Source organism: Panthera tigris, chromosome A3 (assembly GCF_018350195.1).
Source record: "Panthera tigris isolate Pti1 chromosome A3, P.tigris_Pti1_mat1.1, whole genome shotgun sequence".
NCBI lineage: Eukaryota > Metazoa > Chordata > Mammalia > Carnivora > Felidae > Panthera > Panthera tigris.
The window spans coordinates 113,351,005-113,378,772 of NC_056662.1; the positions used below are offsets into that span (position 1 = coordinate 113,351,005).

The 27,768-nt window shown below is 37.5% G+C and overlaps 2 protein-coding genes and 1 long non-coding RNA gene across 9 annotated transcripts in view; 1 reads left to right on the plus strand and 2 right to left on the minus strand.

The window, feature by feature from the left end:
• The window catches only part of NLRC4 (NLR family CARD domain containing 4), a 37,233-nt gene extending 29,028 nt beyond the window's left edge, over positions 1-8,205 (plus strand). For all 5 annotated transcript variants that reach the window (XM_042982205.1, XM_042982208.1, XM_007082447.3 and 2 more), the window contains one exon: positions 7,700-8,205. In XM_042982205.1, the coding sequence (XP_042838139.1) occupies positions 7,700-7,989 (290 nt within the window). In that variant the 3' untranslated portion in view covers positions 7,990-8,205. The remainder of the gene's footprint in view (positions 1-7,699) is intronic.
• Positions 1-11,172, minus strand: part of LOC102958735 — a 27,401-nt gene extending 16,229 nt beyond the window's left edge. For both annotated transcript variants that reach the window (XR_006215938.1, XR_006215937.1), the window contains exon 1: positions 9,441-11,172. This is a non-coding gene — a long non-coding RNA (uncharacterized LOC102958735). The remainder of the gene's footprint in view (positions 1-9,440) is intronic.
• Positions 11,173-11,211: 39 nt separating this feature from the next.
• SLC30A6 (solute carrier family 30 member 6) overlaps positions 11,212-27,768 on the minus strand; it is a 40,823-nt gene continuing 24,266 nt past the window's right edge. For both annotated transcript variants that reach the window (XM_007082449.3, XM_007082448.3), the window contains 6 exons: positions 26,187-26,235; positions 25,759-25,878; positions 20,086-20,188; positions 19,170-19,217; positions 18,121-18,189; positions 11,212-12,260 (listed from right to left, as the gene is read on the minus strand). In XM_007082449.3, coding sequence (XP_007082511.1) covers positions 11,760-12,260; positions 18,121-18,189; positions 19,170-19,217; positions 20,086-20,188; positions 25,759-25,878; positions 26,187-26,235 — 890 coding nt within the window. In that variant the 3' untranslated portion in view covers positions 11,212-11,759. The remainder of the gene's footprint in view (positions 12,261-18,120; positions 18,190-19,169; positions 19,218-20,085; positions 20,189-25,758; positions 25,879-26,186; positions 26,236-27,768) is intronic.

A 27,768-nucleotide genomic window follows, 5' to 3' on the forward strand; every position in this document is an offset into this window, starting at 1 on the left:
GATGGAGGGAGAAAATGAGATGTGGATGTGAGGTATGAAATAGACACAGTAGTTGGAATGTACTTTCCTGGAAAAATTCTAAGCCTGGGTTGTCCCTATATTTCAACTTTTTCTGTACACATACTCAGGATATTGGGGAATATCACACAATTTGGCAGATAGGTATGCTACAATTTCATCAAAAACATTTAGAAGTGAATGGCAAGAAAACACCACCAAAACTTGTGGCATGCAGCAAAAGCAGGGCTTGAATAAAATTCTCATAACCTTAACTCTTTATATGAGAGAAGACCAAAATTAGTAAGTTTCTAATTTAAGAAGCCAGAAAAACATCAGAGTAAACCCAAGATCATAAATATAAGTCAATGAAACAGAAAATAAAAATACACTAAGCAAGATTAATAAAGCTTGAAGTTGGTTCTTTAATAAGAGTAACAAAATAAATAAAAGTCAAGCAAGACTGGGACACCTGCTGGCTCAGTCAGTAGAGCAGGAAACTCTTTTTTTTTGTTTTCAATGTTTATTTATTTTTGAGAGAGAGAGAGAGAGAGAGAGAGAGAGAGGCAGAGAGAGAGGGAGACACAGGATCTGAAGCAGGCTCCAGGCTCTGAGCTGTCAGCACAGAGCCCGATGTGGGGCTCGAACCCACGAACCGTGAGATCATGACCTGAGCCGAAGTCAGACACTTAACCAACTGAGCCACCCAGGTGCCCCAGAGCAGGAGACTCTTGACCTCGGGGTTGTGAGGTCAAGCCCCATATAGAGCTTACTTAAAAAAAAAAGTCAAGCAAGACTGATAAAGAGAAGATTGAGTGACATAAATAATTTCATTAGTCAAAATAGAGACAGGCACATGTAGTAGTAGCTTTACTCATTATCACCAAAAACTGGAAGCAACTGAGATGTCCTTCAATGGTGAATAAATAAACAAACTGTGGTCCAGCCATACAATAGTGTATTATTCAGTGGTAAGAAGATATGAGCAAGAAGCCATGAAAAGCCACAGAAGAAACTTAAATACATAGGGCTAAGTAAGAGGAACGAGTCTGAAGAGGCCACATAACATATGAAACCAACTGCATGACATTTTGGACAAGCACAGCAAAAAGTTCAGTGACTGTGGGTGTTCACCCAAAGAAAATGAAAAGACTGATTTGTAAAGATATATACACCTCTGTGTTTATTGTAGCATTATTTATAATAGCCAAGATATGAAAGACACCTAAAAGTCCACTGAAAGGTGAATAGGTAAAGATGTGGTATGTATAGACAGTGGAATATTACCCAGACATAAAAAAGAATGAAATCATTCACAACAATATGGATGGACCTAGAGGGTATTATGCTAACTGAAATAAGTCAGAGAAAGGCAAATACCCTATGATCTAAAATCTAACAAATAAAACAAATAAACAAACAACAACGACAATAGAAACAGCCATAGATACAGAGAACTGGTGGTTACCAGAGGGAGAAGGGTGGCAGGATGGGTGAAATAGGTCAAGGGGACTTAGAAGTACAAACTTCCAGTTATACAATGCAAATTCTGAATTCAGAATGTTGGTAATTTATTTAAAAGAAATATGGAGAAGAAAAGCTTCAAAATTAGAGCATGCTGCCTGTCAAGAATTTGCATTGTATAACTCAAAGTCGTGGGGATGAAAAGTATAACCTAGGGAGCACAGGGAATATAGTCAATAATAACTGACCAATGGGAACCACTTTTATCATGATGAGCATTGCATAATGTATGTAATTGTCAAACCACTGTGTTGTACACCTGAAACTAACATAATATTATATGTCAGCTATACTTCAAGTTTAAAACAAAGTTCAGGGGTTGCTAGGAGCTCAGATGAAAGGGAAGAAGAACCAGAAAATCACTTAGGGGGCCCCTGGCTGGCTTAGTCGGAAGAACATGTGACTCTTGATCTCAGGGCCATGAGTTCGAGCCCCACGCTGGGTATAGAGATTACTTAAAAAAAAAAAAAAAAAAAAATCAACTTAAAAACAATCACCTAGTAGGTCTGAGAAACCTGATGATGGAATGAGGAATGCAAAACACTCTAACTGTATTACAAAGTGTGAATCAACCTCACTAGGGGATAAAGGACAAAGATGCTGCCATAAATAACTTAGGAAATGAGTGGTCTGTAAAACTAAAGGCAAAATAAACTGCACATAAGCACTGTAACTTATAAAGTTATATTCAGTTGGAGTATAGATTATTTTGATACTGCTATATACATTTACACTGGAATAATTAAGTAAATGGATGGCAGATGGTGGGAGCCAGGGTTTTCATTGCTGTGGTAGGAATCTACAGCAAGAGAAAAAGGCTAGTATAATCCATGTGGGTATGGATTAGAATTGGAGACATCAGTATGGACTCATTTCATGTTTACATTAATATATATGGTTACATCTAGAAAAAATATATATAGCATACTGTGAAATAATAGAAAATAAATATTGGTCTCTGCCCCCAGTTCCTGGTACAATGCCTGAAACCTCTGTAACTTCCTAAGTGATAACACTCTGGGTGGGCTCCTGGATGGCTCCAGGATGGGTCACCAGAAAGACCAAGCCATGATTAGAAGCTTGCAATTTTCATGTCCACCCGTCATCCTCCAAAGAATAGAGAGGGGCTAGAAACTGAGTTAACAATTTATCATGCCTGTAGATAGGGACTTTCTCAGTGATGGTTAACAAAGGGAGAAGAGTAGCTTTACAGATGATAAACTGAACATAAAGTCCCAACAGTACAGGATTAAGGGAGCTTCCAGGTTGGCAAACAAAGCCACACTGGGAGGGTGATGCACCTCAGACTCCATGGGGACAGAAGTTCTTGTGCTCGGGATTCTCCCAGACCTTGCTCTATGTATCTCTTCATCTGGCTGTTCATCTGTATCCTTTGCATATTCTTTAATAAACTGGTAAATATAAGTGTTTCCTGGAGTTCTAGTGTTTCCTGGAGTCGCTCTAGCAAATTAATCAAACGTGAGGAGGAGCATATGGGAACCTCCAATTTGTAGCTTAAGCAGACAGAAGCTGTGGATAACCTGGGGACCTACTACTTGTGATTGGCATCTGAAGTGGGATGGAAGCAGTCTCGTGGGACTGAGCCCTTAACCTGTGGGACCTGACACTCCTTCCAGGTAGACAGTGCTAGAATTGAGTTAACTTGTAGGACACCCACCTGGTGTTGCACAGAATTTCCAGGTGGGGGGAAAAGCCTCCACACATTTGACGACCAGAAATGTCTGAAGTGTTCTGTATGCACAGTAAAGGAGACACACAGGAAGGAAACTGGAGGTAGAATGAATTGAGTTTTTGTTACACATATACATACACATATTCTTTGCTCTGTCAGCTGAGAGGGCCTAGAAGCAATGATACCTCAGAAGCCATAAGCACTCCTTGTACCTAGATCTTGAAATCTAATACCATTCTCTAATAAAAGGAACCAGGGCACTTTGACAAAATGGCTGATTCTAGGACTAGGGCAGGAAATGTATAAGCCTAGAGCATCCTGTAGTGTGAGAAAAGTATGGAAGTGCTCAAAACATAGAAACAAAAAACAAACAACAAAAACCACCCACAGTAACATGAGGAAGTCAAAGTGACACAGAAACCAACTAAAAGTGCTCATAGTAGTTAAAGCTGGAACTGAAACAATAAAATAAAGTAGAATTGGATGATATCCCAAAGCATAAAATATCCATGAGTGCATAGTGACATAAATAAATTACTGAATAAATAAATAAATGGGGGAGGAGATAAATCTCTCATGCAGAACTGCAAGTAATTATGTAGATAACTTTGGCCACAAGAAAGTGGAGTATAACTCCCACTGCTTAAGTGCAGACTGCACATAGGGACTTCCTCAGTGATAGTATACAATGGGGAGAAGAAGAGTAGCTTTACAGAGGATAAACTGACCACCACCTTATCCAGATGATCAAGGTGAATCTTAGCAGTGACAAATCATGCTGACAGCATGCACCCTGGACATGCTATAATAAAAATGGTACTCTATGCTTCTGTGATCTTCCTCCCCAAATGCATAACCCCAATCTAATCATGAGAAAAACATCAGACAACTCCTACAAAATACCAAAAGTCCTCAAAACTGTCAAGGTAATAAAAAATGAGAGTCTGAGAAATTGTCACAAGACAAGAAGTTCTATGAAGAACCTAAGGAGACATGATGATTAAAGGTAATGAGAAATCCTGGATGGGATCTTGGAACAGAAAAAAAGACACTGGTAAAAACTAAAGAAATCTCAATACACTATCGACATAAGTATCAATACTGGCTTATTGATTATAACAGATATGCTAAGATAATACAAAATTTAAAAAATAGGAGAAGCTGAGTGTGGAGTGTATGGGAATTCTGTGTACGGTTTGCAATTTTTCTATAAATCTAAAACTGTTCTAAAAAATTAAAGTTTGTTTAAAAAATCAAAGGCATTGGGGCACCTAGGTGGCTCAGTTGGTTGAGCGTCTGACTTCACCTCAGGTCATGATCTCGTATTTTGTGAGTTTGTGAGACACGCTGCTGTCACCCTGTCAGTGCAGAGCTCACTTCAGATCCTCTGTCCTCCTGTCTCTGCCCCTCCCCTGCTTGTGTTATACACACACACACACACACACACACACACACACACACACACACACACAAAGGCAAAAAAGGAGTCATAATTATAGATAAATCAGGGATTTAAAAGATATGGAAACCCATCAACTATGACACAAACAAATCTGAAAGCTTAGACAAGGAAGACATGTTTTAGAAAAATATAATTTACCAAACTGTTTCAAGAATCAGGAGAAAATCTAAATAATCCATAGATATAATATAAATGGAAGATATAATTAAACTTTTTTCCATAAAGAGAAAAACTAACCTGAGAGGCATTTTTTGGCTAGTTTCACTATTAGAGAATCCTCAAAGTAGTAACTGTTACAGAAAAGATCAACTGGCGGAAGCTAAAATCAGTGGGCAAAACTTCGAGGAGAAAAAGGTTATTAGTATCTCACCTATGATATTTATCAATTAAAAAGGGAAAAATTACAAATTTACAATAGAAAGCCTGGCACACCCCACTTTAAACAAGAGATAGATTGAAAGACATCCCATGGTCCTGGAGTAGAAGACATTATACTGCCAAGATGGCAATACTCCCCAAATTGATATACAGATTCAGTGTGATCCCTATCAAAATCTCGGCTAGCTTCTTTCCCAGAAAGTGACAAATTAATCTTAAAATTCATATGAATACTCAAGGAACTCAGAATAGCCAAAACAATCTTGAAAAGTAGAACAAAACTCAAATACATACTATTCCCAATTTTAAAACTTACTACAAAGCTACAGTAATTAAGACTGTGTAGTATTGGAATAAGGATAGATATATCCACTGAATAACCACAGGCAAGAGAATGATTTTGGACCCCTACCTCATACCATACAAAAAAATTAACTCAAAATGCATCAAAGATCTAAAGGTAAGAGCTGAAACTATAAAAAATTCTGAAGAAAATCTAGGAGTAAATTGTCATGACTTCAGGTTAGGCAAAGTCTTTAGATAGGACATCCAAACACAAGTAAGAAAAAAATAAATAAACTGGACTTCATCAAGATCACAAACTATTGTGCTTTAAAGGGCATCATCTAGAAAGTGAAACAAGAACCCACAGAATGGCAGAAAAACTTTGCAAATCATTATTTTCTATATTATTGTGTAAAATATATAAAGATCTCTTACAACTCATTGATAAAAAGACAACTCAATTTTTAAAATGTTTGTTTGTTTGTTTATTTATTTATTTAGAGAGACAGAGCACAAGCAGGGGAGGGGCAAAGAGGGAGAGAGAGAATCCCAAGCAGGCTCTGTGCCATCAGGGCAGAGTCTGATGTGGGGCTTGAATGCACAAACCATGAGATCATGACCTGAGCCAAAATCAAGAGTCAGATGCTTAACTGACTGAGCCACCCAGGCGCCCCAAGTAACTCAATTTTTAAAACAGGCAAAAGATCTGAATAGACGTTTCTCCAAAGAAGATATATAAACCGTCAATGAGCCAGAAAGGATGCTCAAAATCATCAGCCATCATGGAAATGCAAATCAAAGCCATGATGAAATCCTTCTTCCCATCCACTTAGGAAAACATTCTGGCTTTAAATTACTCTGTTAAGTTCCTGTGAGTTGGTAAGATCTGTTCTCCTGCTAGTAGAGAAGGAGAAAAACTACTCTTTAGGGAAGGAGCCTTATACAGAGACACAACAAGTGGCAACCAGTATTTTGGCTGAGTGCATGCTATGCTGGAAAGCACATGAAAAAAGGGGAGGAGCCTGAATGGATATGAATATGAAGTTCAAGACAGCAGGGAGAAAGCTGCTTATAAGGAATAAAGAAGGGCTCCTTAGGGGAAGGAAGAAGAGAGGAGAAAGTGAGGCCCTACGTATGAGTTAGGCTGGGCATAGGCTTAAGTTGGTATAACAAGAGACCCACCTACACCATGGCTTACAGAACACAGAATTTTATTTCCCTCTTCTGTTAATAGTCCCAAAGCGAGAAGTCTAGGCAGGTGGGTGTTGTTTTGTGCAATCTTTCAGACCCAGAAACCTACTTTTTTTGACTCCTCTACTCCTTAGAGTTTGACTTTGATTTCATGGCTAGGATATCCACCTTCTCTTTGTAGGAGTGCCCTATTCTGTAAGGAATGGAAGAAGTTCCTGAAGAGCCTAGGGTGCATTAAAAAAAAAAAAAAAAAAAAAAAAAAAGGCGGGGCGCCTGGGTGGCGCAGTCGGTTAAGCGTCCGACTTCAGCCAGGTCACGATCTCACGGTCCGTGAGTTCGAGCCCCGCGTCAGGCTCCGGGCTGATGGCTCGGAGCCTGGAGCCTGTTTCCGATTCTGTGTCTCCCTCTCTCTCTGCCCCTCCCCCGTTCATGCTCTGTCTCTCTCTGTCCCAAAAATAAATAAAAAAACGTTGAAAAAAAAAAAAAAAAAGGCAATCCCAAAGATCCAAATCTTGAGATACTGAAAGGGTCTCACTTAATCTTACGATTAGGAACATTCCATACTCAAAGAAACAACAGTTAGTATTTGCTTCTCAAGAAGAGGAAATGTCTTAAGATTGAAGTCTGACTCTAGTTTTGAAACCAGTGACAAATATTTAATAGCATCTCTCATACCTCATTTTTTTTTTTTTTAATTTGAGAGAAAGAGAGAGAACACAAGTGTGGGAGAGGGGCAGAGGGAGGGAAAGAGAGAATCTTAAAAGCAGGCTCCATGCTCAGGGTGGAGCCCAATGCAGGGCTTAATCCCATGACCCTGGGATCATGACTTGAGCTGAAGTCAAGAGTCGGATGCTTAACTGACTGAACCACCCAGGTGACCCTCACACTTTAATTTTAAAGCAATTTTCCATTTCCTGGAAGAATCAGGAAAAGTAAAAAAAATATACAATTCATTTATATTGGTTTGCTATATTGCTACTAATTACTATCTATCAGATTCCCTTACACTTTAGGACAAATATAACTTGTAAACATAATGGAACAGATTCATAATCACTGCCCTATCTATAGAGAATTCTAATTTCTTTCTGAAGCAAAGGACTGGTTCAAACAGCCATTTCTCTTAAAAAAGTATTTCACTTCTAACATACTTCTATTTTTTCACCCAGGTGCATTCTTTGAAAAGAAACCTCTGAAAAACTTCCAGCAGCTGGATTTGGCAGGAAATTGTGTGAGCAGTGATGGATGGCTTGCCTTCATGAACGTATTTCAGAATCTTAAGCAATTAGTTTTTTTTGACTTCAGTACTACAAGATTTTTACCTGATGCAGCATTAGTCAGAAAACTTGGCCATGTGTTATCTAAGTTAACTTTTTTGCAAGAAGGTAGGCTTGTTGGGTGGCAGTTTGATGATGATGATATTAGTGTTATTAAAGGTGCTTTTAAACTAGTAACTTAAATAAAAGTCACCTTAAGCCCATGAATGCTCTGGGGACCCCATTACTTTCAGCCGGGTGACCTAAAAATCTTTGCTCATCCAGTGCAAGAGTCTGAATGTATATGACAACCCATTATATAGCCTAAAAATTATTCTTCTTGGGGGGCCTACGTGGCTTAGTCGGTTAAGTGTCTGACTCTTGATTTTGGCTCAGGTCATGATTTCATGGTTCGTGAAATCAAGCCCTGCATTGGCCTCAGTGCTGAATGTGCAGCCTGTTTGGGATTCTCTCCCTCTCTCTGCCCCTCCCTGCTACCACTGTCTCTCTCTCTCAAAATAAACATTAAAACAAAAATTATCCTTCTCAACAGTGTCTGCCTAACTTGCTCTTTCCAAACTTTGTCTTCCTCTCCTGGTATTAGGATGATGTGTGACATCATGACCTCTGTAGCTGGCCTCGTCCATGGAAATTTGCTTCCTTAGTTTCATTATTCAAAAAAAAAAAAAAAAAAAGAAAGAAAGAAAAAAGAAAAAAAAAGCAAGAGGATAAAAGGAGAATGCCAAGAAAATGAGGCAAAGAAGAGGAGCAAGTGGGGGGCAGTTGGACAACATGAGCTATCTTTCTGTGTCTCATCACAAGTAGGATTACCATGTAGTTGAAATGATATCGTTTATCCTTGTATTCCCGTTGGTCTTGGGAATAGGTCACAAAAATTGATATACTGTATGCATATTTACTTAGTACACTGCCTGGCACATACTGGATATTCAACAAGTATTTGCTGAACTAAATTAAATTACCAATAAATTGCTATTGAATAAAAAACAAGCCAAAATTATTTATGATCAGAGAGAAAACTCTATGTACGTTCTTTATTCAAACAGTGTGATTCAAACAATTTGGGATGTAAAAAGCATTTTCTCATATAAGCAGATTAGACTCCCAAAGAGATCAGCATTCTTTAGTCAAGCAAAAAACTGGCAGTTCACAAGCAGCTTAATCAGAGGCTTGATATTCAGGACCTCCCCATTTGCTTATACATGTACGTAATTCCAACTGTTATCTTTAGAGATTAAGGAAGAAAGAAAAATGTACCCCATTCTTTTGTACCCAAGGAAGCTAAAGGTACCCTGTCCTAAACTTTTCGCCAATACCGCCCAAAATAATCCTTCCCCACAAAGAAAGAAGTCCAAGAAAAATCTGTTTAATCTTAACAGATTTAAGTCCAGTGTGAAATAAACAAAAACCTAAATGGTGTTTAACCTGCAGTTCACCTTCTATACTCATGGCACCTCAAATTAATGGCTTGGGTGTTGGTGTAGGTAACACTTGGCCTGTATGCTGAGGTAGTCACTGGAAGGAAATTTAGAGCTGACAGTTTACAGATTAACTAATCCGTTCCCATCCCAACTTTATAGATGATAAAGCAGAAAGAAGTTAAATGACTTGCCCACAGTAACAAAATACTTACATAATGGCAGCGTCAGGATCAGAATCCAAATCTCCTGACTTCTAGTCCAGTGTTTTTCCATTACAGTATGGCGTTTTCTGAGACGGGGTTAATTACACTCCATAGAACTTGCTCTTAATCACAAACAATGAGCCAAATATTCAATTCAAACTTCCTTGTTTAGCTTCAAGTGACTCTGTGGCAAGATTTACAAGCAAGGCTATTGCCCATAGTCCTAGGTTGGCCAAGTTTCTTGTTTTCATATCCAGAATCTGGCCAGAGCTTGGCAAATAAGACTTCTTTATATAATCATGAATGGACCAATGTTACCTATAGCAGTTGGCAACAGTGAATTTCAGGAAGTAGAGCCAATTCCTCCAGAACCCACAGCAAACTTCTTAAACAGTGCAGGTGGGTATCAAAGCACCTTTGGTGGGACAACTACACAGGTGTTGCCTCTAAATGGGTGATGAGGAAACAGGCATTTAACTTCATGCAGAATTGTGTTCTGTACACTTTCAAAATCCCATGAGAATGGAGAAGACATGTGGGGCGGGGGGTGGGGGGTGGGCAGCACATACCTCTTAATCATCACTCAGTACGTGGCAGTTCTTCAGATTTCATGCGTGACCCACTTAGATGAGGTCAATGGAGGAAAAATCACCCTGTAATAGTAGACCGATAATAGGTATACTAATAGTTGGAGAACATAAGACAAAGGACAAGGAACAGATTGCCTTATTACATTTACAAAATTTCATTTTTCCCAGCAGTCAAGGTAGTGTGGGCTCTATTTCTTCAGCAGGTCAAATGCCTGAACAGGGTTGCGGATGTTAAAGACAATGACAAACTCCTCACCAAGCAAAAGTTGGGACATGGCCACTTATTACAGGATGACAATAACTCTGCTTGACAAAGATGGCTTCTTGGATGTTATTCCACTGTGAAATCAGATTTGGAAGTGCTGCTCATATTTAAAAGAGGATGAGCTGATTGAAGCAACTTGCAAATTCTACAAAAACAAAAATCTTCTCTACATAGCTGGCTATGGCTGGAAAAATCATAAATCTCCAGGAGTACTAGATTCCAGAAAAGTTGAATCCACTCTCAAAATACCTTTTTAAAACTCTAATTACAAAACTCATGATTAAATTTAAAAAATTACCTCAGGTAATTTGTGACTGCTGCTTGTGATACTTTTTATAAGTAATACTGACCATGTTGGCAAGTCCTTAACATCCGCATTTGGAAAATAATCAAAAAACAAGATAATCCACATGATTCTCACACTTCATCACAGTTAACAATTTATGATTTTGACAAAGCAAAACAAAATAAGTTGGAAATTGCCTGTTACAGATATAACAATACTGTACTCTATAATGTAGGATCTATTATGTTTTGGTAAAATTATACAATGTTAACTCAAATTGTTTATGCAACTTTGAAAAGATATCAAATCCCACATTATGCATGGAATTCTATATATTTTGGTAATATATCTGATATATTTTGTTAATAAAGTGAGAGAGTAAAGTCAACCAATGGAAAGGTGACAAAAAAGATAAATTCCATCATTATGTCAGTACTTTGGGGGTTTGTTTTTGTTTCATTATGTCAATTTGATTATATGTTATATAGAAAAGTGGATTCCTTCACTGCACATTACCAAAGGATTTGGTATTCACTTAACCAAAATAAAACACTTTGAGAACCACAGACTATTTATAAGTGTACTGAAATATTTTAATGAAAAAACTAAAATATCTTTGATAATTAAAAATTTCAAATTATGCTAGACAGAATATGCTTTAAAATTTTTGATAAAAACTTTTTCTTTCTTTTGCAAGACATAAATCAAGAGGATCTCAAAAAAATGTAGCAATTAAGTTTGGAAAACTATAAAAGAGACTTTTACTTTCAGAATGGATGTTTTCCATTCTTAAAATGTATGTCATTATTCAAGAAGCATGTTTATAAATTTCATTGAAGAAAATATTACACTTTTAATAATGTGACAGATTTGCTCCATCAAGTGGTTCTCTTATAATGTCTATCACACTGCAATCAACTACAAAACCAAATAACAAAATTTAAATTCAGAGAAACACGCTTTCTAAAGGAAGCCTAAATTTCAAACCCTATAACATTTAGAAGGTTCTCACAGCCCCAAATACATTTACAAAAAGGTACTTTCATCAGTTTCATGTAATGTGAACAACCTACTATTCTCTATCATTTAGAGTAAACGATTGAACAGTCGGTGCACAGCTGGATTAGTAAATAAAATGGAATCAAGGAGTCAATGTTCCTCATAAAAATAAGTTAGACTGCAGTACATCATGGTCTTGGTTGTCCAGTTCTATTGTTAGCTCCGTATCTACTTGGCATATTTGTAAAACCAGTCCTGAATCCTTGGGTTACTCCAATTCCTGGAACTCCAAGTCCTTGATTAAGCAAGCTACTACTGTAAGGTGTGTGTCCATGATTAAGACCCAAACCAGGTCTTGTTTGGGTGGTGAGCAGAAAGACTGGGCTCACGTTTTTTCCAGGGGTGTTAAATGAAAATTCTGGAGGTGGACTACTAGGTTTAGCTGGAGTCGACGTAACAGGGTTTGAATCATCAGTACCCTTTAAAGGAGGCATTGGAATTATGTGATGATCTGAAAAGTTTAGGACATTGGCTGCAACAGGCCCAGACAGTAAGGCAGGTCTAATCCAATCATCCTTGAAAATTTGAACGGTCAAAGTAGACACCAGAGTGTACAGCCTGTTGGTCACATGAGCAAGAACCATTTGTTCATTCGCATCCCGTCGAATTCTTACATGCACTGATCCGGCCTAAAAGGGGAAAAATCATAAGAAAGAGATACTTAAAATTATACCATTGAAAATTCCCCTAGAAATAAATATTTTATTTATGATTTGGCTGTAACTGTACTTGGTGTTTTCTTTTAAACAAGAGAAAGTATCATGTCTTGATATTCCTTGAAGACTACTCAGCAGTGACTGTCAATGTGAAGAGTTGATAAAATTATGTGACTAAATAAAATGTGTCTTTTTAAAATATATGAAAAAAAAATATATGTAGGAGGAAGACAGGCATGTTATAGCCTAATGCAGAATATAACGTATATAGAAAATGCAATGGAAGAGCAGAAAAGAGAGCTGCTAATTCAAATTAAGGAAGATTTGTAAAGAAGATGGCATTTGATCCAGGGTTGATGGTGAAATGTAATTTCCAAAAGTGGATACAGATATTCTAAGCTGAGAGAACAGCAATTAAAATGCATGGCATGTTCGGACAGAATAAGCAATGTTACTAATATATAAAGAAGTACAAATATTTCAGAGGGCAGAAAAATAATGAAAGAGAGAAAAGAAAAGAAAGAAGGATGGAAAAAAGAAAGAAAAACAGGTAGTAAGGTTAAAAGAAAGGCTAGCAGAGAACTCTAAAAATCATGATATGGAGTTTAATAGTAGCAATCAATCAGAAATAAAGTTCAGAAAAAGTGTAGGTATGAATGATTGGTAATTAGGTAAAAAATGACTGCAACACTCTAGGTTAGAAATGAAGAGGGCAGGACAGGACAAATATAATGGAATCAGAAAGGGACAAATGGATTCATGAGTTTCCCTGGGTTCGATGTGGGGGGACTTGATACCCAATTGGATGTAGTGGATGAGGGAGATGGACTGACTCATCAAAGATGATCTCAAGGTTTCTAGCCTGGGTTACTATGAGGATAGAGAACCCCAGGCTTTACAATGATGGCTAGAAGTCTGTTTACTGAAAAGATATTTATCATACGTTATGTTTTTAAATGATTCTATTTTGTTTAAAACATACACAGAGAGAAAAATAGCCAAGAGTGACAACACTTATCTCTAGATAGTAGAATTATTAAAGGTTTTTTGTTCGCTTCTCTTTGACTTAGTTACAATTTTTCTAAGAATCAGGTACCATTTGCATAATGAAACTTAAGTAAAAATAAATAGTAAGTAAAATGAAACAAAATGTCCAGCAGACTCAGTGCTGATTTCTAGATAAACTCAGATTTTCAAGATAAAAAACTGTAACGAAGAATAAGTTTCACATAAATTAGTCAAATACAAGTAGTTGTTTTATTTACAATGTGTCTGAATCTATGACTTTAACAGTAGTGACTGCAATCATAAGATGGAGAAAATATCTATAATGCTTGAATTTGACTTCTAGTTTATTATGAAAGGCAAGGCATGTTTAGAAATGCAGTCACCTTTGATTTCTTCCTTTTCTTGGCCACTACCATCTCACAGTTATCACTAGACAAAACTATAAAAGACACCGGAACCTCTTCCAGTCTGCTACGGAAATTAAAGCAATTAAAATAAATGAAAACCATTTCTGAGCAGGAGCTTGAACAGAGTCTGCTGTGACTATGGTGTTTGCATTAATTTATGGCTTTTGTGACAACTACTCTTGGAGCTCAAAAGCTTGTTTTATTTTTCCTTAGTCTTATGGGGGTAGTGGTTAGATGGCCATGTTCTGAACAGCTGGGTGACTTAATTCTTTGTGTGGATAAGCCACCCAGCTAAATAAACACTTACCTTCTATGTTATTAAGATCGGTAAAATTAAAAGAATGATTAAAAACAAACTGTGTTCCTGAAGGAATTACGTTCCTAAAGGAATGTAAATTGGTATAGCCATTTTTGGAAAGTATATTGGCTGCATCAAAAGCCATGAAAATGTGGATATCCTTTTTTTAAAAAAAAAAATTTATTTTTAACTAATCTCTACACCCAATGTGGGGCTCGAACTCACAACCCCAAGTTCAAGAGTCACATGCAATACTGACAGAGCCAGCTAGGCACCCCAGTGTGAATATCCTTTGACTCACAAAAACCACTTCTAAAAATTAATCTTAAGGAATAATCACAAGTATGTGCAAAGATGATTCCACAAAAATGTTCATCCTAGCTCTGTTTATAAGGGAAAAATGGAATGCCATTAAGGGAGTGATTAAGTAAATGATGGCATATTCAAATAATGTAAAACTGCAGCCATTAAAAATTATGTTGGGATTCTTCAAAGATAGCAGTAATGGTGGCACTTTTTGGAAATTCCCCCAAATATGCCCAGAAAAACCAAAATTAAGACCTCAATCCCAAAAACCTATGGACAACATCTATTAAGAAACTAGATAACATGGTTTTCCCAAGAAATCCTAATCACAAGGTGTGAGACCTGCAAGGTATCAGCACCTGTGAAGGAGGAAGCAACAAGATGTCTGATGGACCTAAAAACCTCAAAGCAGCTAACCTGTTCTCAATGGAAATCTAGGGCAGCAAATTTGAGAAAGGCAGCTGGGAAACTGGGAGGGGATTTGCACATTTCAATAGTGGGTGAATACACTGAGTTGGCTGTAAGATCTGAAGAGCTGGAGCAGCCTAAGCCCTGTGAGCTCTCCAAAGTAAGCAAGCAAGCTCCCTGCCAGTAGAAAGCGCCACATTAAGAAGAAACAACTGGGAACAGAATCCAAATTGAGCAACACAGCAGAAACAAGAGATAACAAAGAGCAGATACAAATGGCAGGAAAAGACCCAGGAGAAAGAAAAAACTTTCACTTCACACACTCAATCAGAAGAGGGAGCTTTAGAACCATAAATTCAAACACACTACCCTAACCACTCCTTATTTTAAAACTCAGGAAAACAATTTTGCATAAAAAGGAGAAACAGCAAAGGACTGAATCCAAATCGCACACAAAGCTATTGTAAGAAAAAATAGATTACAAAGGATTGCCCAAAAGACTCACCTATAAAACACATGAGAACTATGACCTACTTTTTCAAAAAAAAGCTGAAAGACATGAAACACATATAACAGTATCAATCAGCATTCAAAAACCTCAAAAATGAGGGGCCCTGGGTGGCTCAGTTGGTTAAACGTCCAACCTCAGCTCAGGTCATGATCTCACAGCTCCTGAGTTCAAGCCCCATGTTGAGCTCTGTGCTGACAGCTCAGAGCCTGAAGCCTGCTTCGGGTTCTGTGTCTTCTCTCTCTGCCCCTCCCCTGCTCGCACTATCTCTCTATCTCTCTATCTCTCTCTCTCTCAAAACTAAACATTAAAAAAAAAAAAAAAAAAAAACCTCAAAAATGAGACAACAACAAGAAAAACAATCACTTGAGAAATGAAGACCAGACTAGGGGCGCCTGGGTGGGTCAGTCCACTGAGCATCCTGCTCTTGATTTTGGCAAAGGTCATGATCTCATGGTTTGTGTGGAGCCTGCTTGGGATTCTCTCTCCCTCTCTCTCTGTCTGCCCCTTGCTCACTTGCTCTCTCTCAAAATAAATAAACTTAAAAAAAAAAAGGAAAAAGAAATGAAGACTAGACTAGAACGAATACAAAAGGAAATAAATATACAGGTCTACTGTGAGAAAATAAAAGGCGATGAGAAGGCTAGTTTTAAAAATCAAAGGAACTGAAAGAAAATAAATATAAAAGACCCAATGTGCTTACAATAGATCCCAAAGAAGATACTAAAAGCAAGAGAACAAAATAAATATTAATAATTACAATTAAAGAAAACTTTCCTGAAAGATAAAACAAGTTTTTTGCAGTAACATTACTGCAAGGCTATAATGCAAACCTGGAGTAACTGACCCAAAATGACCAACACCAAGACATAGTCTAGTGAACTTACTGGACTTAAAAAAAAAAAAAAAAAAAAAAAAGTCTTGCAGTATCTAGGCAAAGATCAAGTCACACTCAAGAGAAAAAAAATTAGGGACCCTGGATGGCTCAGTTGGTTAAGCGTCCGACTTCGGCTTGGGTCATGATCTTGCAGTCTGTGAGTTCAAGCTCCACATTAGGCTCTGTACTGACAGCTCAGAGCCTGGAGCCTGCTTCAGATTCTGTGTCTCCTTCTCTCTCTGACCCTTCCCCGCTTGCACTCTCTCTCTCTCCCTCTCAGAAACAAATAAGCATTCAAAAATTTTAAAAAAGAGAGAAAAAAATATTTGACCAAAAAAGTAATTATTTGGTGACAAAGAAAACTGTAAACGATATATTAAGTGAAAAGAGCAAAATATAAACTGCATGGTTTCATTTTTTTTTAATGTTAATTTATTTTTGAGAGAGAGAGAGATAGAGCATGAGCAGGGGAGGGGCAGAGAGAGAGACACAGAATCCAAAGCAGGCTCCAGGCTCCAAGCTGTCAGCACAGAGCCCAACGCAGGGCTGGAACCCACAAACTGGGGGATCATGACCTGAGCTGAAGTTGGCGCTCAACCGATTGAGCCACCCAGAGGCCCCACATAGTTTCGTTTTCTAAGGAGAGAAAATAGGTAAGTATAAATAAGAAAACATCTTGGCAGGCATCTCTATATGATGGGATTATGGTGATTAAAAATTTTTTTCCAGAGTACTTTTCTGTATTTTCCTCATCATCCCTGACACAGGAATGGAACCATGCCGTAACTGTCTCTCTGGTAATAGGTCCAAACTGGATTCGCAAAAATTAATAAAAGGAAAACCTTATTAAAATGGGAGATGGGAGGCCCAAAGGGAGGGTCTCTCAACCCCTACTACGCCGAGTCAATTGTAGACTCAACAGGAAGAGAGGTAAAGTCCATTCTACTTTAGCTACTTCTTTATAACATCAACAGGAGGAAAGAGGTTTTCTTCCTCCTTCTCTGACAAAAGCCCAGCCAATGAGAGACTAATACAACTCAGGCAGTGAAAGCCACTACACTTGAACTCCTGGTTTACTTCACTGGATTTTTCATTTGTAACAGTCCTTTCAACTTCCCCCTTTCCTCTATAGCAGACTGTTCCTCTGTTTTGTTCTTCAGACTTGCCTATTGTTTTGTTGTAGCTTGCTTATCCCGAATTGCAATTCTCTGCTATTCCGAAATAAACTCATTTTTGCTAGTAAAATAACTGGTCTTATTTTTAAGGTTAATATCAAAAACATGGGGGGGAGCCTGGGTGGCTCAGTTGGTTAAGTGTCTTGACTTTGGCTCAGGTCATGATCTCATGGTTTGTGAGTGCATGTCCCACATGGGGGTCTGTGCTGACACCTCAGAGCCTGGAGCCTGCTTTGGATTTCTGTGTCTCCCTCTCTGTGCCCCCACCTCCCCACGCATGCACGCTCTCCCTGTCTCTCAAAAATAAACATAAAAAAAAAAAAAACCTTTAAAAAAAAGACCATTAACAGTAGTTTGAAAGGAAAAATAAAAGAAAAATATCCCTCAACTAATCTCAATTAGGCTACTGAATCCATCTACATTTTAGACTCTATTAAACAGAAATGATAATCAAAGGCTCTATAAAAATTTAAAGAAGTTGGGGCTCTTGGGTGGCTTAGTTGGTTAAGCATCTGACTTCGGCTCAGGTCATGATCTCGCAGTTTGGGAGTTCAGGCCCCACATCGGGCTCTGTGCTGACAGCTTGGATTCTGGAGCCTGCTTCAGATTCTGTGTCTCCCTCTCTCTCTGCTCCTCCCTCTCTCATGCTCTGTCTGTCTGTCTCTCTCTCTCAAAAAATAAACATTAAAACATTTTTTTTAATTTGAAGAAGTACTTTCTTTAGTTTTAAAAATTATAAACTATGTTTCACTTATTTATTTAATTTTTTTATTGTTTAATTTACATCCAAGTTAGTTAATATAAACTATGTTTTAAATTACAACTATATTAACATGGAAAACATACCAGTGAGCCAAAACCTAGGGTCCAAAAATGCTCATTTCGAACTTCTAAAACTCCATCCAAGGTAGATACCTAATCAAAAACAAAGAAACTGAGCTGTTTATATTTGACATATCCAACACAGTTCAGTCACAATATGGACTTGACCTAAGCCTAGAAATGACCTGGCCAAATCCTGCCCGAAGACACTCATTAGCCAAGAGAAGTCCTAGACCACTCAAGGTATCATTTTACTTGTTCAGTAGTGAGCCAAGGTCTTGTGTTCCGTTTCTCGTCTGGCCCAATCCTTTTAGTATCAGGTGTTTACCACCTACCCTCACCACCACCTTGTTCGACAGCGGATGGTTCTTTTCATTTTGTGAGTATGTCACATATTTATATCCAGCACTGGTGGTATTAGATTTTTTCCCCCTTTTGGGGACTCTTCTCTATCATTTCTTTCTTTTAGCAAATTTCTGCACAACACAGGATGTTATGTGAATGTGGACCAAGAGGAAATTCCAAGACCAGATATATAGTGTATGTCCCATTGGTATAACATAGGCTGAGACAAACAGCCAGCTATACTGATAAATAGTGGCCTTTGTGATACCAACAATCAATAGTTTGAAATATTCTCAAAATCCAAATAATTACATTATCTTATTCCTTCAATTAGTAAGCAGGTGGGTATTTATACAATACAAAATCTAAACTCACAAATCAATGTTAAGTGATGAAGCAATCAACATGTAAAAGTAGTTTTTGACTTCTATCAAAATCCTAGATTTGAATATAGACGCATAAAAACCACAGCATTAACACAGCTAGTAGTGTGGTCTCTAGACCATTACCTTCCCTTCCACATTTACTTCAAGTTTCCAGACTGAGCAATTCCTCAAATTTTTATACTTTTGTCACTATTTTATATCTACTACTGTATTATTTAGTATAAAGAACACAAACTCCCCTAAAATAAAATAGAGATAGGGCTGAGTAAAGTATCATTTATACCCATTCTTTCCGTTCTCTAATTATAATTTAAAAGGATTTTGTTTTCTATGCTACCTTACCTCTCTGATAAGTTTGTCCAACTGACCAATAACATGGGGTGGCGTTGTCTGGAGAAAAAATAAAATAAAATATGAATAACTTAGGAGATAAAAGAATTTTTGCACAGTGGTCCTGAAAATAAAAAGTTGGATTTTATACCAGCCTTTGCTTTGTTTGACAGCCTATCATGATTTAGGGAAGAGAGGTTTCAGTTGGCTCCACTAGTGGGACATCAACCATCAGCCCATGCTTATTTTTTATCTCTACACCCAAACAACTCTTGAAGAATCAACCAACCAAGTAAAAATCTTTTGTATGGCACAGCATGACACAACTATTATCCTGTTGTTACTACAGTTTCTGGAGATAAAACTACTGCCCCTAAGTTTTAGAAAGGGCATGAGGGTAAGACACAAGGAAAGCAGTGCTTACATATACATCCATCCCTGGGAAACTACCTTTGCATTCAGGGCCTTGTCTACAGGTGTTTCTATTGTTTAAATAAGGAGTAATTTGTCATTTTCGATTTTAAGTTTGAAATTTAGAAGTCTCACTGATTCAATGACAGGAAATAAGAAAACAATCACAACCAAACTATATAGTAGCCAAAGCATATTTATTGGGGGAAAATAAATAGGTAAAAAATATTTCTAAGTAACAATGTTTTTACTTGAAACATTAAGGGCAAAATATTTTTAGCTTCTGATTTTGTCTTATATTATAAATACAGGAAGATCTGTGCATATTTTATGGGCCAAGAGAATTTCCTCTGCTTCTTACTGTATAGATTTCAGGTATCACTATTTGAGTTCATTTCTAACAGGACCTTCTAATAGCTAAAAATTTTATAATCTGGTAGAAGAGAACATATAATTTTATTCTCTGGTATAAAAACCTGGCTAATACTAAGCATGTGCATTGAAAAAGGACCCTTACCTGCAGTAATACTTTGCCACTGTACACGCTCATGGGATACATAGTGCCAAATGTCATCAGAGCAATGGCTATGGCAGAAGCAGTGTCCACAGCAAAATAATTACTAAAAGGAAAAAACAATTCTAAATCTCAAATATATGCGTCACTAGGCTTCTTACAATTCAATCTTCCAAAACATTGTCTAATGCAACAGGACTCTGATCACAAGTGGCCACCACTGGCAAAGAGAGTGTCTCAAAATAAATAAATAAATAAGTTTTCAGAATCCTTTCTTGCCAAGTTTGGTGGAAAATAATAATTATGTTAAGCAGTGTGAAGAGATGGTGAAGAAAAAAAATGTGACCATTTCCTCATTATGTATTTTCAATCTACTTGTCAACGAGAAAGGTTTCATATATATTCATTTGTTGTGACAAACAAAAACCTTCAACTTACAATTTCTGATACAGAGAAGGCTAATGTATCTCATCCAACAATTCTCCTATAAATAATAATTTTCCAATTATTACCAAGAATTTTTGAAATTCCTCAGGAATTACACAAGGTGAGATTCTATGGGAATATGTTAGAGGAACACTGTCACTGAAGTGCAACACTCATCAGTAGTTCAGACTGTTCTGTTAATAAGACAGACCAAAATGTCAATGCCAATGCCAATGATTACAAGCTGATCATGTTTTGTTTTTGTTTTATTTGTGTTGTTTTTTACTTTTTCCCACATGCTGGCAATAGAAACATGAGGTAAGACCTAGCCCCTACCTTTGAAATAGCAGGATATAACCATGTAAAGAAAATAAAGCAATCTGGGAGTAAAGGAGAAGTCCTATAGGGTATCAGGGATGCACAAAGGAGTGAGTGACAAGCCTCCTGAGGTAGGGATAATCCAGAAAGGATTATAAAATAGAAAAAAGAGACATATGAGCTGACCCTTCAAAGACGAGTGAAATGATGGGAGGAAGGTATCACAGACAGTGAAAGCAGCATGTGCAAGGGTGTGAAAGTCCTGACACAGCATCAGAAGTAGGAACAGGCAAATATAGACAGACGGATGGCCAGTGAGGTCAGTAGGGGCCTTACCATGCTAACAGCTTTTATTTATTTTTTATTTTGTTTTATCTCTTTTTTAGTTTTACTTTTTATTTTTTAAATTTACATCCAAATTAGTTAGCATATGGCACAAAAACAGACACATAGACCAACGGAATAGGATAGGAACCCCAGAATTACACCCACAAAAGTATGGCCAACTAATCTTTGACAAAGCAGGAAAGAATATCCAGTGGAAAAAAGACAGTCTTTTTAACAAATGGTGCTGGGAGAGCTGGACAGCAACATGCAGAAGAATGAAACTAGACCACTTTCTTACACCATTCACAAAAAAAAACCTCAAAATGGATAAAGGGCCTGAATGTGAAACAGGAAACCATCAAAACCCTAGAGGAGAAAGCAGGAAAAAACCTCTCTGACCTCAGCCACAGCAATTTCTTACTTGACACATTCCCAAAGGCAGGGGGATTAAAAGCAAAAATAAACTATTGGGACCTCATCAAGATAAAAACCTTCTGCACTGCAAAGGAAACAATCAACAAAACTAAAAGGCAACCAACAGAATGAGAAAAGATATTTGCAAATGACATATCGGACAAAGGGCTAGTATCCAAAATCTATAAAGAATTCACCAAACTCCATGCCCAAAAAACAACTAATCCAGTGAAGAAATGGGCAGAAAACATGAATAGACACTTCTCTAAAGAAGACATCCGGATGGCCAACAGGCACATGAAAAGATGCTCAACGTCGCTCCTCATCAGGGAAATGTAAATCAAAACCACACTCAGATACCACCTAATGCCAGTCAGAGTGGTTAAAATGAACAAATCAGAAGACTATAGATGCTGGTGAGGATGTGGAGAAACAGGAACCCTCTTGCACTGGTGGTGGAAATGCAAACTGGTGCAGCCACTCTGGAAAACAGTGTGGAGGTTCCTCAAAAAATTAAAAATAGACCTACCCTATGACCCAGCAATAGCACTGTTACGAATATACCCAAGGGATACACGAGTGCTGATGCACAGGGGCACTTGTACCTCAATGGTTACAGGAGCACTTTCAACAAAAGCCAAATTATGAAAAGAGCCTAAATGTCTATCAACTGATGAATGGATAAAGAAATTGTGGTTTATATACACAATGGAATACTACGTGGCAATGAGAAAGAATGAAATATGGCCTTCTGTAGCAATGCGGATGGAACTGCAGTGTTACGCTAAGTGAAATAAGTCATACAGAGAAAGACAGATACCATATGTTTTCACTCTTATGTGGATCCTGAGAAACTTAACAGAAGACCATGGGGGAGGGGAAGGGAAAAAAAAAAGGTTAGAGACGGAGGGAGCCAAACATAAGAGACTCTTAAAGAGGGTTGATGGGGAGTGGGAGGGGGGGAGGGTGGGTGATGGGTATTGAGGAGGGCACCTGTTGGGATGAGCACTGGGTGTTGTATGGAAACCAATTTGACAATAAATTTCATATTAATTTTTTTTTTTACGTTTATTTTTGAGACAGAGAGAGACAGAGCATGAACGGGGGAGGGGCAGACAGAGAGGGAGACACAGAACCAGAAGCAGGCTCCAGACTCTGAGCCATCAGCCCAGAGCCCGACACGGGGCTCGAACTCATGGTCTGTGAGATTGTGACCTGAGCTGAAGTCGGACACTTAACCGACTGAGCCACCCAGGCGCTCCAACAATAAATTTCATATTAAAAAAAATTAGTTACCATATAATGCAACAATGATTTCAGGAGTAGATTCCTTAGTGCCCCTTACCCATTTAGCTCATCCCCCCCTCCCACAACCACTCCAGTAACCTTCAGTTTGTTCTCCATATTTATGAGTCTCTTCTGTTTTGTCCCCGTTTTTATATGATTTTTATTTCCCTTCCCTTATATTCATCTGATTTGTCTCTTAAAGTCCTCTTATGAGTGAAGTCATATGATTTTTGTCTTTCTCTAATTTCACTTAGCATAATACCCTCCAGTTCCATCCAGGTAGTTGCAAATGGCAAGATTTCATTCTTTTTGATTGCCGAGGAATACTCCATTGTATATATACACCACATCCTCTTTATCCATTCATCCATCGATGGACATTTGGGTTCTTTCCATACTTTGGCTATTGTTGATAGTGCTGCTGTAAACACTGGGGTGCATGCGTCCCTTCGAAACAGCACACCTGTATCCCTTGGATAAATGCCTAGTAGTGCAATTGGTGGGTCACAGTGTAGTTCTATTTTTAGTTTTTTGAGGAACCTCCATACTGTTTTCCAGAGTGGCTGCACCAGCTTGCATTCCCAAGCTTTTATTTTTTTAACAGGCAAAGAGGAAGATTTTGAAACAGGAAAATATTATGGCCAGAGGTGCCATTTTGAATGATGACATTAGTAGCAAAATGGAAAATAACTAGAGATGTATGACAATGACAGAAGACCAGAAGACTATTGTAATTAGACCAAGGAAATAATAAGGCCTCAATTTGGGAAGCAGCAATGAAAACGGGAAAGAGAGGACAAATAAATATTAAAAAAGAAGGTCCAATCAGACTGGCTGATAAGAGTATTATTTACAATAGCCAAGACATGGAAACAAGCAAAGTATCCACTAACAGAGGAAGGGATAAAAAATGTAAGATACACACACCTATAAACACACACAGACACACACACTGGCTTGAGAATTATTCAGCCAAAAAAGGGAGGGAATCATGCCATTTACAACAACATGGTAGAGAGAGACAAATACTGTTATGATCTCCCTTACAGGTGCAATCTAAAGATCCAAACTCCTGCGAAACACAGAAGAGTTTGGTGGCTGTCAAACGCAGGGGGTTGGGGGTGGGGGAGAAATGGGTGAAGGTGGCCAAAAGGTATTGAGTTGCAGTTATGAGACACAGAAGTTCTGGGGATGTACTGTACAGCATGATGACTACAACTTTAAAATATAAAAAACAAATTCAAGACCAGGTGACCAATTAGAACCGGCTTTGGGAGAGGTGAGAGGGGAGAAGTATGATATTTAAGAGTGCACTGGAGTTAAATATTAAAAAAAAGGGGGGGGGAGCGCTTGGGTGGCTCAGTCCGTTGGGCGTCGGACTTCGGCTCAGGTCATGATCTCACGGTCCGTGAGTTCGAGCCCTGCATTGGGCTCTGTGCTGACAGCTCAGAGCCTGGAACCTGCTTCAGATTCTGTGTCTCCTTCTCTCTCTGCCCCTTTCCCACTCAAGCTTTTGTATCTGTCTCTCTCAAAAATAAATAAACATTAAAAAAAATTTTTAAAAAAGAGTGCACTGGAGTTCATCAAAAAATTAAACGCTGAATTCTCCTATAATCCAGCAATTCTACTTCTGGGTATATGCCCACAAGAATGGAAAGCAGGGACTCAACCAGGTATTTGTATACCCATGTTCATAGAGCACTATTCACAATAGCCAAAAGGTGGGAACAATCCAAATATGTATCAGTGGATAATTCAACAAACAAAATGTGTTCTGTATGTACAATGGAATATCATTCAATCTTAAAAAAGGAGAAAATTCTGATACATATTACAACATGGATGAATCTTGAAAACCTTACGCTAAGTGAAATAAGCCAGATGCAAAAAGACAAATATTGTATGATTTCATTCACATGAAGTACTTTGTCAAATTCGTAGAGACAGGAAATAGAATAGTAGTTAGCAGGGGCTTTGGGAAGAGAGGAAGGGGAGCTACTCTTTAATGGGTACTGAGTTACAGGTGGAGAAGATATAAAAGTTCTGAAGATGGGACAATGGTGGCAGTTACACAATGATGTGAGGTACTTCATGCAACTGAACTGTATGATTAAAAATGGTTCAAGTTTTAATATACATTAAAAAAAAAAATGCAACAGAATATTCACTGAGGTCGAAAATATAAGAAAAAACCGCTTTGGGGATGGGGAAAATAGGTTCAGTTGATGTAGACATGAATAGATGTAAGATATGCCTTTTGGAATTCAATAGACATCTGGACTAGAAATAATGGTTTGGGAAACTCACAGAGGAGGTAAATAAAAACGAGTAATTGAATGTAATCTTCCAGAAGAGTATGCAAAATAGGAAAAAGAATAATTAAGGACCAATTCTAGTAAACCCTAATATTTAAAGGGTAGGTAGTTGAAGAATCACATGTCATAAGATGCTAGGGAAGGTTAAGGCAGCTATAAAGTATACTTCCTAAAAGTTTTGCCTTTTATTTATTTTTTTCCTTTTTCTTATTTTTTTTTTTTTAAGGCTTGACTTAAAAAAATTTTTTTTCATACCTACTTCCCCTTCCTTCTCTCAGAAATAGTAGCCATGGCTTATCTGTCACCTTCTGTCCTCTTCTGTCACGGTCATCTTCTCTGTTTCACTCACCAAGTCAGCAGTAGGGACTTTAAGTAGTTTTCCAGTCTGAATTATAGACTGTGGTGAAAAATACTTATTGAATCCTACCCCTTAATTTTTCAGATGAAGATACTTAAGGACAAGACTTGACCAAAGCTACACAGGCCATAAGCAAACATGCTGTAAGCATAATCCTTACCTACCCCACAGATGCCTTTAAAAGTCAGGCCCCCAAAGTGGAACCACTTGACAGCAATAAAAACTACTTACTTAATTTCAATTAGCATATATGTAATACAAAGAGCAAATGCTCCAGCAAGATCAATCAAAACAAATGGATTCATTCGGGGAAGGAAGATGCTGCTAAGTCCTGGAATAATTCCACACAGGCTAAGAAGAAACAAACAAAGAGTATTCGTTAGCAGACCTCAATGTAATACTGATGGAAATCTTGTGAAAGACAACTTGTATTTTAGTACCATATGTCTTATAGAAAGCAAAGAGGATGTGGGAACAAAGTTCTCTCACTCGCAAAGGTATCTTATGTCATCAATTAATAAGTAAAAGGCGAATAAGTTTGATCTGTGAGATTCATGTAGCAACCTCAGCAATGAATAATGTAAGTTCCCATGACAGATGCATTTCTTGTACATCCCTTTGAAATTATGTGTATCATGAAACCCCACATAACATCTTACCTTCGACTAAGATCTGCAACATGCTCTTGAAGCCAACTCGTACTAGCAGCTTTAAGAAGAAAACACGTAAATTACCTATATAGAAAAATAAACCACTACCAGAAATACTTGATTTCCTTAATTTAAAAGATACGTTTTGTAATGACTGTATAACAGTTTACAAAAGGACATGCTACTTAAATCTAGACTTTTTCCCTCTTTTATACCTTTAAGATAATAAAGCAAAAGCAGTTTCAACTATTTATATCGCTGACCTGGAGGAATTACATGTCAGTGTACTATTAATTTTAAAGGCTCTTTAAATGTAAAGCAGAACTTCCTAAACAGTGTGCTGAGAATGGGTTATAGGTATACCAATTCTAAATTCCCCCAGCTCTCAGAAAGGCCAGGTAGGGGATCTGGCTACATGCAGAAATCTGCCAGTTACTGTTCCTGAACAAGTAGCCCCCAGGCTCAAACATCCTTTTACATTTATCTCAGGATTACAGAAATACTCACTTTTTCATGTGTAACATGAGGTAAAAAAGACTGGCGAGGTTATACAAAAGCCATATTGTAGAGCAGTTAAGAGCAGACTCTATTGCCAGAATATCTGACTTAAAACCCAGCTCTTAGCTAGATATTTGACTTTGGGCAAGTGATTTAATCTCTCAGTGCCTCAGTATAATATAAAAATAATAAAATTATTTACCTCATGTGGTTATAGGGAGAATTAAATGGGCTGATCTACATAGAGAGTTTAGCATTGTGTCTGGTAGACAGAAAGTGCTCAGTATTATCTTTCACTCAAATTTCAACTAATGTCACAAATATTAATGTTTCTGGGAACTTGAATATCCAGCTAATGAAAATATAAACTAGATAGCCTTTCCAGAAATAAGTCTGGCACAATATATATCAATGACTTGAAAGATATTATATTTCTAACCCATTTATAATTTCTCTGGGAATTCATCCTGAAGAAGACTCACAGATGCATAAAAGAAATGTGATATCAGAAAGCAGATTGTAGCATTATTTATAAAAGGAAAACTTGGATCTTTCTCATCTTTATGGAGAGATAATTTCTAAATCTTTGTACCTTCTTAAAATCTCTAGAGTGAACATTATACTATTTTAATAACTTATGCTTTTCTTTTCAAAATAATTCTGGACATCACAAATACCGTATTTTCTAGTTCATGCAGTAATTCTAAAACTTTAATTCATACAAATACAACTGACACTTCATAATATTCACGAAGGTGTTTAAATTTGAATGGGAAATTCAGAAAACTTTCTTCTCTTGATTGTCTTAGTGTTCAAGTCAGTGGACCCAAAAAGATCCTCTCCTATCTTTGCTTCAAAGTGTGGGTCTGTGCACACAGCCCACTTTTATTTTTACCTCACTTCTCCACCAATCAGTGTTTAACCCTTTGTGGGTTAGTGGGAATCCAGAACATGGAAATTACCAAAAAATGACAATAATTTTAACTACTGAAGAGAAATAACACTCTAAATTTTTAAAGACTTGAAAATAAAAGAATATTTCAAAATATATATGCTACTTTATAATATATGCCCATCCACCATTGACACAGAG